Raw genomic sequence first — 12,892 nt, 5'->3', positions numbered from 1 at the left:
GGAAGTTACCCTGCACATGCTCTCTTGCCTACCACCATGTAAGATGTGCCTTTGCTGCTCCTTCACCTTTGCCATGATGGTGAGGCCTCCCCAGGCATGTGAAACTGTGAGTCCATTAAACTTATTTTTCTGTATAAATTACCCAGTCTCAGGTATGCCATTATAGCAGTGTAAGAATGGACTAATATAGTAAATTGGTACCAGTAGAGTGGGGTACTGCTATTAAGATACCCAAAAATGTGGAAGCAACTTTGGAACTGGGTAACAGGCAGAGATTGGAACACTTTGGATGGCTCAGAAAAAGACAGGAAGATGTGGGAAAGTTTGGAGCTCCCTAGAGATTTGTTGAACAGTTTTGACCAAAAAGTCCAGGCTGAGGTGGTCTCACATGGAGATGAGGAACTTATTGAGAACAAGAGCAAAGGTGATTCTTGCTATGCTTTAGCAAAGAGACTGGTGGCATTTTACCCCTGCCCTAGAGATCTGTGGAACTTTGAACTTGAGAGAGATGATTTAGGTTATCTGGTGGAAGAAATTTCTAAGCAGCAAAGTATTCAAGATGTGACTTGGGTGCTCTTAAAAGCATTCAGTTTTACTGATTCACAAAGATATGATTTGGGATTAAAACTTATGTTTAAAATGGAAGCAGAGCAGAAAAACTCAGAAAATTTGCAGCCTCACAATGGGAAAGAACAGAAAAACCCATTTTCTGAGGAGAAATTCAAGCCAGCTGCAGAAATTTGCATAAGTAATGAAGAGCCAAATGTTAATCGCCAGACAATGGGGAAAATGTCTCCAGAGCATGCCAGCAGTCTTCACAGCAGCCCCTCCCATCACAAGCCGGGAGACCTAGGAGAAAAAAACTGGTTTTATGGGCCTTGCTGCTTTGTCCAGTTTCAGGACTTGGTGTCCTGCATCCCAGCCATAGCGAAAAAGGACCAACATACAGCTCAGGCCATTGCTTCAGAGAGTGCAAGCCGCAAGCCTTGGCAGCTTCCACATGGTGCTGGGCCTGCTGGTGCTCAGAAGTCAAGAACTGAGGTTTGGGAACCTCTGCCTAGATTTCAAAGGATGCATGGAAACACCTGGATATCCAGGTAGAAGCCTGCTGTAGTGGCAGAGCCCTCATGGAGAACCTCTGCTAGGGCAGTGCAAAAGGGAAATGTAGAGTGGGAGCTGTCACACAGAGTCCCCACTGGGGCACTGCCTAGTGGAGCTGTGAGAAGAGGGCCACCATCATCCAGCCCCCAGAATGGCAGATCCACCAACAGCTTGCACTGTGCACCTGGAAAAGCCTCAGACACCCAACTCCAGCCCATAAAAGCATCCAGGAGGTGGTGCGGGCTGTACCCTGCAAAGCCACAGGGACAGAGCTGCCCAAGACCATGGGAACTCACCTCTTACATCAGTGTGAACTGGATGTGAGACATGGAGTCAAAGAAGATCATTTTGGAGCTTTAAGATTTGACTGCCCCACTGGATTTCAGACTTGCATGGGCCCTGTAGCCCTTTTGTTTTGGTCAATTTCTCCAATTTGGAACAGGTGTATCTACCCAATGACTGTATCCCCATTGTATCTAGGAAGTAACTAACTTGCTTTTGATTTTACAGGCTCATAGGCAAAAGGTACTTGCCTTGTCTCAGGTGAGACTTTGGACCGTGGACTTTTTAGTTAATGCTGGAATGAATTAAGACTTTGAGGGACTGTTGGGGAGGCAGGATTGGTTTTGAAATGTAAAGACATGAGATTTGTGAGGGGCCAGGGGTGGAATGACATGGTTTGGCTGTGTTCCTACCTAAATCTCATCATGAATTGTAGCTCCCATAATCCCCAAGTTTCATCGGAGGGACCCAGGGGGAGGTAATTGAATCACAAGGGTGGGTTTTTCCCATGCTGTTCTCATAATAGTGAATAAGTCTCATGAAATCCAATGGTTTTATAAAGGGCAGTTTCCCTGCAATGCTCTCTTGCCTGCTGCCGTAAAAGATGTACCTATGTACCTTTGCTCCTCCCCAGCCATGTGAAACTGTGAGTCCATTGAACCTCTTTTTCTTTATAAATTACCCAGTCTCAGGTATTTCTTCATATCAGTATGAAAATGGACAAATACATATGTCTTCACTTATCAATAATTATTTTAAATATATATCAATTGAACTTTCCAGTTCAAAAGACATAAAATGGCTGAATGAAACCAAGTGTTGAGCCATAAAATAAATCATAAATCTCAATACATTTCCAAGGACTGAAAACTTATATATTCCCTGACCACATGAAGTTAAATTGAAAATTAAATAATACACTTTTAAGAACTAAGTGGATCTAAGAAATCACATTATACATCATACAATATTGTGAAATGAATTATTATAAAAAAGCAACACATCAAAATTTATAGACTGCAACTAAAACAGTTCCTAAATGGAAATTTACAGCTTTAAATGCTTACATTAGTAAAGGAGAAAGGTTCAAACTCAAACACATTTGTAACTTCCTTAAGCAACTAGAAAAATGAGAGAAAAATAGACCTAAAGGAAGTAGAAGGAAAGAAAGAATAACCAGAGCAGAAATCATTGAAATACACAACAGATTAAAAATACAAAAAATTTTAAAAGTCAATAGCGTCATTGAAATGAATACTCTGACAAGTCAGCAACAAAATGAATCAAAAAAAAAAAAAAAAACAAAAAGGAGTGAGGAAACACAAATTCTCAACACGCCCAGGAATGAATGAAAGGATGTATCGGCAGATTCTAGAGATGCTGGAAGTATAACAAGGAAATATTAAGATCAACTTCAGTCAAAAAATGCAAAAAAAAAATAGACAAATACAAGTTACTAAAAGTGACCGAAGAAGAAATTTAAAATGGGAATTGTCCTATAGCTATTAAAGAAATTAAAATCAGGACAAAAAACCTTTCTTTGTGAAGAAAATTTCAGACCCATATAGTATTACTGGTGAATTATATCAAACACATAAAAAGCAATAGGCGTTGGCGTGGATGTGGTGAAAAGGGACGGTGCATACACTGCTAGGTGGGAATGTATAACCTCTATGGGAAACAGTATGGAGATTCCTTAAAGAACTAAAAGTAGATCTACCACGCGATCCAGCAATCCCACTACTCGGTATCTGCCCAAAGGAGAAGTCATTATATGAAAAACACAAATGCACACATATGTTTATTTCAGCACAATTCACAAATGCAAAGATATAGAACGAACCTAAGCACCAATCAACCAATGAGTAGATATAGAAAATGTGGTAAGTACACACCGTGGAGAACTACTCAGCCATAAAGAGGAACAGAATAATGTCATTTGCAGCAACTTGGATGGAGCTGGAGGCCATTATTCTAAGTGAAGTAACTCAGGAATGGAAGACCAAATTACCCTATGTTCTCACCTGTAAGTGGGAGCTAAGCTATGAGAATGCAAAGACATACAGAGTGATATAACGGACTTTGGAGACACAGAAGGGGGAGAGTGTGAGGGTGTGGGATAAAAAAACTACACATTGGGTACAATGTACACTACTCGGGTGATGGGTGCACTAAAATCTCAGAATTTACCACTATATAATTCATCCATTTAACCAAAAACCACTTGTAAGCCAAAAGTTATTGAAATAAAAAAAAAACTAAACAGTTATTGAGTAACTACTATGTTCTGGGTTCTAATTCAGGGGTGGGCAAACTATAGCCCCAGAATTCGGCCCATAGCCTGCTTTTGTACGGACTGTGAGTTAAGAATAGTTTTTACACGTTTAAAGGATTGCAAAGACAAACATACAAAGAAACAAAGAAGACTGTGCAACAGATACCATCTGTGGTCTGTAAAGACTAACACATTTCTATCCGGCCCTTGACAGAAAGAGTCTGTGGGATGCTGGTCTCCTCTAACGGTGGTAGAGATGCCTACACGGTTAACATTAATCCTTGGCACCAGAATCCTCAGCACCTAGGAACCAGATCTTGCCTAATACACTAATTTCAGTCTTGACCACCTTCCTCCGGCGTAGCGGTTCTCAAACGTCTTTGTCTTTGTACTATTCACGTATAAAATATTCTTTCATAAGCAACATTTCTCCTTTTGGGAGTACCTCATAATGGGGAGAAGGGGAACCCCAACAGCCTTTAAGGGTTCACTGCTTCGCTGCCACCATTTCCGACGGTTTACGCTGTTGTAAGTGTGAATTTGGAATTGTTTTCAAGTTAAAAAGCAAACTAATCATGTCCTCTGAAAGTATTTGCTTTTGGCATGCTAGAAATCAGTGTTGACTTTTGATATTGATGTGATACATTACGAGGGAATTCTCAAAAATGCTGAAATCTGGCCTCGGCCCAGTTATCACTGCTCTTAAGTTTCTGAGGGAGATACATGAACAAGCCCACGGCAAATGGAAAACGAGGAGTTTTCGTGTTTCCTAGAATTATGCTCAGATACCCACTACTGGACTGTCTGGTTATCCTTCCCCTCACCTCCCTGATGCAAGGAGTTTGGACCAGGGGCCTAAGGAGGCTTCTCCTGAAGCCCAAATCCCAAACTGGTCACCAGTCAAGCTCCGTAACTCCTAAACCTGACAAGAAGCCAGCCGGCCGGGTCTGCAGCCCGGGTTAAGAGGAGCATACCAGGAAAGAGCCAAAGAGCAAAGGAGCATGAGCCCTTCAACCGCTTTTACAATAATTTGGGCCAGGCGTTCAGGGCTCTGTAGGACCCTTCCTGGCAGCCAAGTGAGAGACAGAGGAATGATGGTGGAATGGGCCTCTCCTGTGCTTCCCATTACTTCCACACTGTCGAAATAGAAATAGAAATAGAAGCAGAAAAGAGCACCCTACAAGTCCCGCCCATTTTGAGGCACTCAACTCACAGTGACAACCCTCCACACCTCTCCCCTGCAAGAAGACGCAAAACAAAAACACCTACTCCAAACTGTGTCCTTACATCTCAGCCCCGAAGATCAGTATTGCGTGCAACTTCGGCCCAAAGGATGCATTTCCCCAGGGTTGAAAGTTTGAGAAAGAGGCTATATTCTGAAGAGTTCTTGTTGTCACCATCAAAAGGATTAAACAGACGCAATAAATAAGAAAACAGCCTAGTTGGGGTGCATGCTCCATTTGAGCCAGAAAGCCTTGGAAACTTTAGTGTTTTCAAACGGAACGCCATCCCGCTTTGGGGGAACACGGAGGCTGCCTTGCAGTCACGTGATCGCACACCACCAAAGGGCCACCACTCTGATTTCACCTACTTAACTAAAAGTTGCAGCAAAATCCCTATTACAGGCCAGGCGTGGTGGCTCATGCCTGTAATCCCAGCACTTTGGGAGGCCGAGGAGGGTGGATCATTTGAGGTCAGGAGTTGGAGACCAGCTTGGCCAACATGGTGAGACCCCATCTCCATTAAAAATACAAAAATTAGCCCAGCGTGGTGGTGCACGCCTGTAATCCCAGGTACTCTGGAGGCTGAGGTAGGAGAATCGCTTGAACCCAGGAGGCAGAGGTTGCAGTGAGCCGAGATGACGCCACTGCGCTCCTGCCTGGGCGACAGAGTGAGACTCCATCTCGGCAAAAAAAAAAAAAAAAAAAAAAAATTCCCTATTACAAATAAAAGCTGTTGTGATCCAGACTGCATATACCTCTGGGAATAGAACCAGAACCGTGAATTCCAATGCAAATCGATGCATCGGCACCAGACCCGCTGCACTGGATGTATCTGCATTGCAGTCACCTGAGTACGGAGCACATCATAGATGATCTCTGCAGGTTCCTTGCCCACATAGGAGGCATAGTGAAATTTCAAAGGAACGAATACATCCTGGAGCCCAAAGAGCTATCTGGTTCTGCTTTTGGCCTCCTGACAAGCAGGTAAGAGAGTCACATTTTACAGACGACGGACACCAAAACCACACATGAGGAGTACAAGAGTAACTTTATCATGGATTTAGGGCTGTGGTTACAAGGAAGCTGTTAAGGAATAAAATGACTCCCATGAAGACGTACCGTGCGGACGAGTGGAAGGAGAAATTTGGCCATTACAAAGGCACAGGAATATGTTAAGAAATGAGGAGCAGGATGAAATCATCCAGGGTAGGTATTTAGAGGGAGGGCGCCGTGCAAAATAAAATCCTCACTATGAAACAAAGGCGGAGGCAGGAGGCCGCGTTGGGTGGAAGCAGTGGAGGAAGGAGACGAAAGGGATTGTCATTTTCATGTCGTGGCTTTTTAGAAGACAGCCACGTCCTCTACCCTGATTCTATCAAAATGTGTTCTTGGGATGCTGGTAACGTTCAGCGAACGAAGTAATTCCTATGGCGGCAGTAGGAATAACAAAACGCAGAAGCGGGAACGATGTCTTTTCATTCCTCCCCAGACGCAAACGTGGGTGCATGAGGTTTGGTAACAGGCAAAGTCATCTGGTGAACGTGACTGATGCAAAAAGTCCCGGCCTGGGCAAAAAGTCATTGGGTGAATGGGATGGATCAGACTCCCTGTCCTGAGGGGGAGATGGTTTCTTGCAGAACGAGGTGAAGGAGGTGGTTCTGCTCAGCAGTCAACAGTGGCCACATCTCCACCTGCAGCGACTTGATGGCTTCCGTGTCCTTTTCGTGGGAAGCCATGACCAAAGACTGGAGCAGCAGAAAGAGCTCCTCGGGAAGCTGGCCGCTGCTCTCCTGCCCGTGGCTGTCAAAAGCCTCCCAGGAGTACTTCTCCAGGGTCTGGGCGTGCTCCGGCAGCAGCTTGGCGGGCGGCGGTTGCAGGAGGAGCAGCAGCAGCACGCGGGACACCTCGCAGCGGACCAGCACGTCCGAGAAGGCGCCCAGGGCGGCGGGAGAGGGCGCCGCCGAGCCGGAGTTCGGAGGAAGCAGCGCGGCCGGTAGGGCGGGCGTCGCCCCGGGCCCGGGCAGGGGCCCCGGCGGCGGGGGCGGCGGCAGTGACTGCACCGGGTGGCTGCCGTGCTCCCGCGCCAGGCGCTGCATGCGCGTGAAGACCGCCAGGGCGCCGGTGTAGTCGCGCGCCAGCAGCTGGCAGGAGGCGGCCTCGCCAAGCGCCTGCAGCGCGGCCAGGGGCAGTTGGGGCAGCTGGAGCTGGGCGGCGCGCTGGAAGTGACCGGCGGCGGCGGCCGGCTGGCCCAGGTCGCGCAGGGCGGCGGCCAGCTCCAGGCAGAGGGCGGCGGCGGCGGCCGGCTGGCCCAGCTCGAGGTGCAGACGCACCGCGGCGCCCAGGGCGCTGGCGGCGGCCTGCAGCGGCTCCCCGTAGGCGGCGGGGCAGACCAGGCGCTGGCGCGCATCGCGCTCCTGCCGCAGGAAGAGGCGGGCGGCCTCGGTGAGGGCCAGCGCCTCCCCGGGCCCGTGGAAGAGCGCCTGCTGGCAGCGCGCCACCGCCAGCTGGCACCAGGCCGCGTACGGCAGACACTCCTGGGCGCGCAGCTCCCGGCCCAGCTGTCCGAACTGCTCGCCGGCCTCCGCCACGTTCGGCTTCCGCAGGAACCGCTTCTTCAGCTTGTTCGATACCAGCCGGTAGCGGGCCAGGAAGTCCCCGGCCTCGGGTCCCGGGCCGGCGCCGCCTCCCAGGCCTGCCGCCGCTGCAGCCATGCTCGCCGCCCCAAGCACTTCCGGACGCGCTGCCGCAGCGGGCGGGCGGGCGAGGCGGGGCGGGGCGGGGCGGGGCGGGGCGACGTGCCCTGTGTCCCCCTTGGCGGGCTGCCGGCGTGCCCGTGCCCGCGCCCGCTCCCCAGCCCTGGTGACATGCAAAGAGCGGGATCGGAGGCGGGGCCTGGCCGGGCTGTGAGCGGCGTATGCAAATCGAGGGTCTCGGGGATGCGGATCCAAGACCCTGGGAAGGTACGCGGGGCCTGGCGGGGCACCAGCTGCTGCTAGCTCGGCTGCAATGCAAATGGTCTAGGTTGCTAAAGGCATCCCACAGCCTCTCCATCTGAACATGACCCAAACTAAACTCGTGACCCTAGTTCCGTGTCTGTGCATTTCTGGACTGTTTTCCCCCCACCACTCACTCCTCCATCTTCCCGTCCGGGGCCCCTTGCCAAGCGCCGGGTCCACCTCTCCGTCCCCACCCCGGTTGCCTTAGAAGTCCGGCCTGTCGCTACACTGCAGTCATGGCCTTGAGGCCCACCCGCCCCCACGAACACCATCATGCTGAGGACTTTCCCGGGCAGGCCCTGACTTGCTCGGAACCAGCGGGGGTGTCCCCTTCCCACCCAGGGCCACTCCCCTGCACTGTCACCGGGAGAGACTGCTCCTCTGTGCCATCCCTGACTCCCACCCAACCCCAGACCCCCACCACCTCTCCATCCCTCCAGCTGTGGAGGTCTCACAACCCCCCCCAACCCATCTCACCGCACCCCCCCCCACCCCCACCCCAAGGCAAAGTGACTGAAGCAGGCAGGTGGGTTCCTTTAAACACTTTATTGACAGAATTAATGAAGGCCCAAGACTTTGGGGCCCGGGTTGTTGGGGGGGGGGAGGGTGTTTAAGGCCGGGGGATTTGGGGCTGGGGAGTTTGGGGCCGGGTGGGTGGAGGAGTGGACCTGCCAGGTCCCAGGGGCCGGGTGTCAGAAGCTAGTCCCCGCCGGGGGCCACTTGAGAGATGGTGGTTGTGTCGAAAAGGGTGCTCAGCAGCCTGTTGTTGTGAACCACCATGTCCAGCAGCAGGGGAGTGATGTTCCTCTCTCCGTTGTTCTGGGCCTCGTTGCCCGCCAGCTCCAGGACCTTGGCCGTCAGGTACTCAATAACCGCAGCGAGGTAGACCGGCGCCGTGCGACTCAGGCGCTGAGCGTAGTGGCCCTCCCGTAGACCGCGCTCCACCTGGCTCACCGAAAACGAAAGCTCCGCTCGGACGGTGCGAGAGCAGGTCCGCCCCCGGCCGCCAGCACCGGAGGACTCTCGGTGGCTCCTCCTCCTCGGCATGCTGGGCGTCGAGTGTGCTATCTCGGCTTGGCCTAGCTAGGCAAGATGGCTCTCAAGATGACAGTTACCGCGTCCAGTACTGTGTATCCTAGCGACCAGGGCCCAGCCCCTCCTTGGCTAGGGAGCCGAGACCAATGGGCACGCACATCCGGTGACGGGCACGCACGTGGTGACGGCCCCTCACAAGGAACGCACGTCCATCAGGTGACCTCATCGCTTTCCCATTGGCCTGGAGGGAGCAGGCCTGGGCCTAGAAGTGGCTGGAGGGCCGTGGGGGTGGGGTGAGGCGGGGCGGGGCAGGGGGACTCGCGCTCGTGACCCTCTCTTTGCCAGTGGGAACTCTCCCTTTCTACCGGATGGGAACGTTGTGGGAAAGACAAAGGGGTGGGCGAGGGGAGGATAGGTACCACGCCTTCACGGTGTTGCACATCCATCACAACCACCTAGTTCCAAAACGTTTTCAACACCCCGAAAAGAAACCGAAACCCCTGTACCTATAAGCAGTCACTTGCCACACGCCTCCTTCCACACCACCACTACCGACCCCCACACCCTCCCACACACACCCCCTCCCCCCGCCCGTGCACACGTTCCAGGTAGACCCTGGCAACCACTAGTCAATCAGCTTTCTGTCCATAGAGGTTAGCCTGTCCTGGAGATTTCCTATAGATGGAATTATACGACCAAATGTGAGGCCTTGTGTGTCTGGCTGCTTTCACTTGGCGTAGTGGTTTCATCAGGGTTCATCCATGTAGAGGCATGAATCAGTACTTCCTTCCTTTGAATGACTGAGTGCGATTCTGTTGTATAAACAGGAGGCCACATTTTGTTTACCCACTCGTCAGTTGATGGACAGGTTATTTCCCCCTTCTGGCTACTGTGAATAGCACTGCCATGACCATCTCTGTACAAGTTTTTCTTTGAATATCTGTTTTCAGTTCTTTGGGGTCTATTTCTAGGAGTCAAACTGCTGGCTCATGTGGTAATTCTGTTTAACTTATTGAGGAACCACCAAACTGATTTCCACAGCAGCTGTAATCTTTTGCATTCCCAACAGTAGTGCATGAGAGTCCCAATTTCTTCGCAGCCTCATCAAAACTTGTTTTCTGTTTGCCTCATTTTGTTTTGTTTACAATAGCCATCCTAGTGGGTGTGAAGTGCTATCTCATGGTGGTTTTCATTTGTATTTCCCAAATGGCTGATGATGTTGCTGTGGTTTGAGTGTGTCCCCCAAATTGTGTGTCTTGGAAACTTAATCCCCAAATTCACATGTTGATTGGAGGCACAGCCTTTGAGACGGTAATTAGGATTAGATAAGGTCATCGGGGTGAGACCCCCATGATGCGACTGGTGGCTTTATAAGAATAGGAAGAGAGGCCTGAAACGACGTACATGCTCTTGCCCTCTCGCCATGTGATACCCTCTGCCATCACCAGATGCCGGGGTACTTCCCCGTCCCCAGATCGGTAAGAAATAAATTTCTTTTCTTTGCAAATTGTTCAGTGTCGGGTATTCAATTATGGCAACAGGAAACAGACTAAGACATCTTTTCATGTGCTTCTTGGCCCTTTGTACCTCTGCTTTGGAGGAATGTCTATTCAAGCCCTTTGCCCATTTTTTAATTCGGTTGATTGTATTTTGGCTGTGGGCTTCTAAAACTTGTTCATATATTCTGGAAAATAGACTCTTATCAGATATGTGATGTGCAAATGTTTCTCCCGTTCACTTTCTGGATAGAGCCCTTTGTTGCCCAAAAGACTTAAATTTGGATGTAGTCCCACTTGCCAAATGAAAAGATGTCTGTGGCTGTGCCTTTGGTGTCATACTGAAGGAGCTGTTGCCTAATCCAAGGTCGTGCAAAGTTACATCTCTGTTTTCTTCTTAGAGTTTTATAGTTTCAGCCCTTACATTTAGATCTGTGATCCATTTTGAATTAATTCTTTACATGATGTGAGGTAGGGGTCCAGGGGTATTCTTTTGCATGTGGCTATCCAGTTGTCCCAGCGCGGTTTGTTGAGGGGATTATTCTTCCCCTCCACCCATTGAGGGGTGCTGGAACTCTTACTGAAAATAAACTTTACATAAATATATGGGTTTATTCCTGACTCGGAGTTCTGTAACATCGACCTAATATATCTATCACGATGGCAGTACCACCCTTTTCGGATTACTGCAGCTTTGTAGTACGTTTTGAAATTGGGAAGCGTGAGTCCTTCAACTTTTTTCTTTTCTGAGGTTGTTTTGGCTACCTGAGCCCCTTACATTTTCATATGAATTTTAGGATCAGTTTGTCAGTTTTCACAAAGAAGGCAGGTTGGTTTCTTACAGGCATCACAATGAATCTGTATATTGCCTTGGAGATTATGGGCATCTTAACAATATTAAGTGTTCCAATCCATTAACACAAAATGCCTTTCGATTTATTTAGGTCTTCTTTAATTTATTTTAGCAACGTCTTGTAATTTTCAGAGTATACGTCTTATACACCTTTTGTTAAATTTATTCCTCGACATTTTATTGTTTCGACGCTACTGTAAAATGAATCATTTCCTTAATCTTATTTTCATGTTATTCATTGCTAGGGTATGGAAATACAACTGATTGTTGCAGATTGATCTTGGATACTGCAACTTTGCTGAGCCTAATATGCTTTGCTGAGCATACTCAGACAGGGTTGGCGTATTGGTCCGTTCCTACACTGCTATAAAGAACTGCCTGAGAATGGGTAATTCATAAAGAAAAGAGGTTTAATTGCCTCATGGTTCTGCAGGCTGTACAGGCTTCTGCTTCTGGGCAGGCCTCAGGAAACGTGCAATCATGGCGGAAGGTGAAGGGGAAGCAAGCACCTTCTTCACATGTTGGAGCAGGAGGAAGAGGGAGAGAACGCGCGCAAAGGGGGAAGCGCCGCACATTTTCAGACAATCATCAGATCTTGTGAGCACTCTATCACAAGAATAGCAAGGGGGAAGTCCGCCCCCGTGGTTCAGTCACCTCCCACTAGGCCCTTCCTTCAACAGGTGGGGATTACAATTCGACATGAGATTTGGGTGGGGACACAGAGCCTAACCGTCTCATTTTTTTTTTCTTTTGTTGGACTCTTTAGTGTCCTCTATATAAGAACATGCCATCTATGCATCTATGAATAGAGATGGTTTTACTTGTTCCTTTCCAATCTGGATGCCTTTTATTTCTTTTTCTTGACTAATTGCCCTGACTTGAACTTTGAGTATGATGTTGAATTAGGAGTGGCATTCCTGATCTTAGGGGGAAATCAACCAGTCTTTCACCATTAAGTATGATATTATCTCTGGGTTTTTCTTGGATGCCCTCTGTCAGGTTGAAGAAGTTTCTTTCTGTTCCTGGTCTGTTGAATTTATTTTCATGAAAGGCTACTGTGTTTTGTCAAATGATCCTTTTTGTACATGATTAAGATGACCATGAGCCCCCTCCCCGCCGCTCCGCCATGCATTCTGTTAATATGGTGTATTATATAAATTGATTTTCACATGTTGAACCAACCTTACATTTGTGGGATAAATCCTATTTGGTCATAGTGTATAAAGAGTGGTCAATAAACATTTCGTTGAAAGAATAGGAGTGGATCTGGCAAGCTTCTTGGAGGACAATGTGTGTGTTCAAGAATCTGTAGCACGATGAGAAGCCAAGGCACTGGTGGGAGGAGGGGAGTTGCAACCAATTCATTAAGGCTGGAGAGTAGGATGCCAGTGGAGCAGTAGTGGTTGATGTGGCTGGGAAACAGGTAGGCGGGAGCCAAGACATGGAGGTTCTATTATGCCATGCTCAGGTTTTAGAATACCCTGTAGGCTACACTGAACCCACTGTGGTCTTTCAGCTTGGGAGTGACATGGTCTGATTTGCCTCTAGAAAGATCACCCTGGAAGCTGTGTGGAGAATAGAACAGAGAGGATTGTGTGTGGAGAATAGAACAGAGAGGACTGAGATTGGAA

General features: G+C 48.9%; 3 protein-coding genes across 3 annotated transcripts in view; 1 reads left to right on the top strand and 2 right to left on the bottom strand.

The window, feature by feature from the left end:
- Positions 1-5,910: 5,910 nt before the first annotated feature.
- On the bottom strand, positions 5,911-7,711 carry F8A3 (coagulation factor VIII associated 3). Its single transcript, XM_055267296.2, has one exon. The coding sequence runs from the start codon at positions 7,590-7,592 to the stop codon at positions 6,480-6,482; it is 1,113 nt and encodes a 370-aa protein (XP_055123271.1). The 5' UTR covers positions 7,593-7,711; the 3' UTR covers positions 5,911-6,479.
- CLIC2 (chloride intracellular channel 2) overlaps positions 7,657-12,892 on the top strand; it is a 94,812-nt gene continuing 89,576 nt past the window's right edge. The window contains exon 1 of the mRNA XM_055267291.2: positions 7,657-7,841. Coding sequence (XP_055123266.1) covers positions 7,746-7,841 — 96 coding nt within the window. The 5' untranslated portion in view covers positions 7,657-7,745. The remainder of the gene's footprint in view (positions 7,842-12,892) is intronic.
- LOC129475192 (histone H2A-Bbd type 2/3-like) lies at positions 8,425-9,023 on the bottom strand. Its single transcript, XM_055267295.2, has one exon. The coding sequence runs from the start codon at positions 8,922-8,924 to the stop codon at positions 8,577-8,579; it is 348 nt and encodes a 115-aa protein (XP_055123270.1). The 5' UTR covers positions 8,925-9,023; the 3' UTR covers positions 8,425-8,576.

This window comes from Symphalangus syndactylus, chromosome X (genome assembly GCF_028878055.3).
Source record: "Symphalangus syndactylus isolate Jambi chromosome X, NHGRI_mSymSyn1-v2.1_pri, whole genome shotgun sequence".
Lineage (NCBI taxonomy): Eukaryota > Metazoa > Chordata > Mammalia > Primates > Hylobatidae > Symphalangus > Symphalangus syndactylus.
The sequence above is the reverse complement of the archived record's forward strand: the minus strand, read 5'-3'. Positions and strand labels throughout refer to the sequence as shown.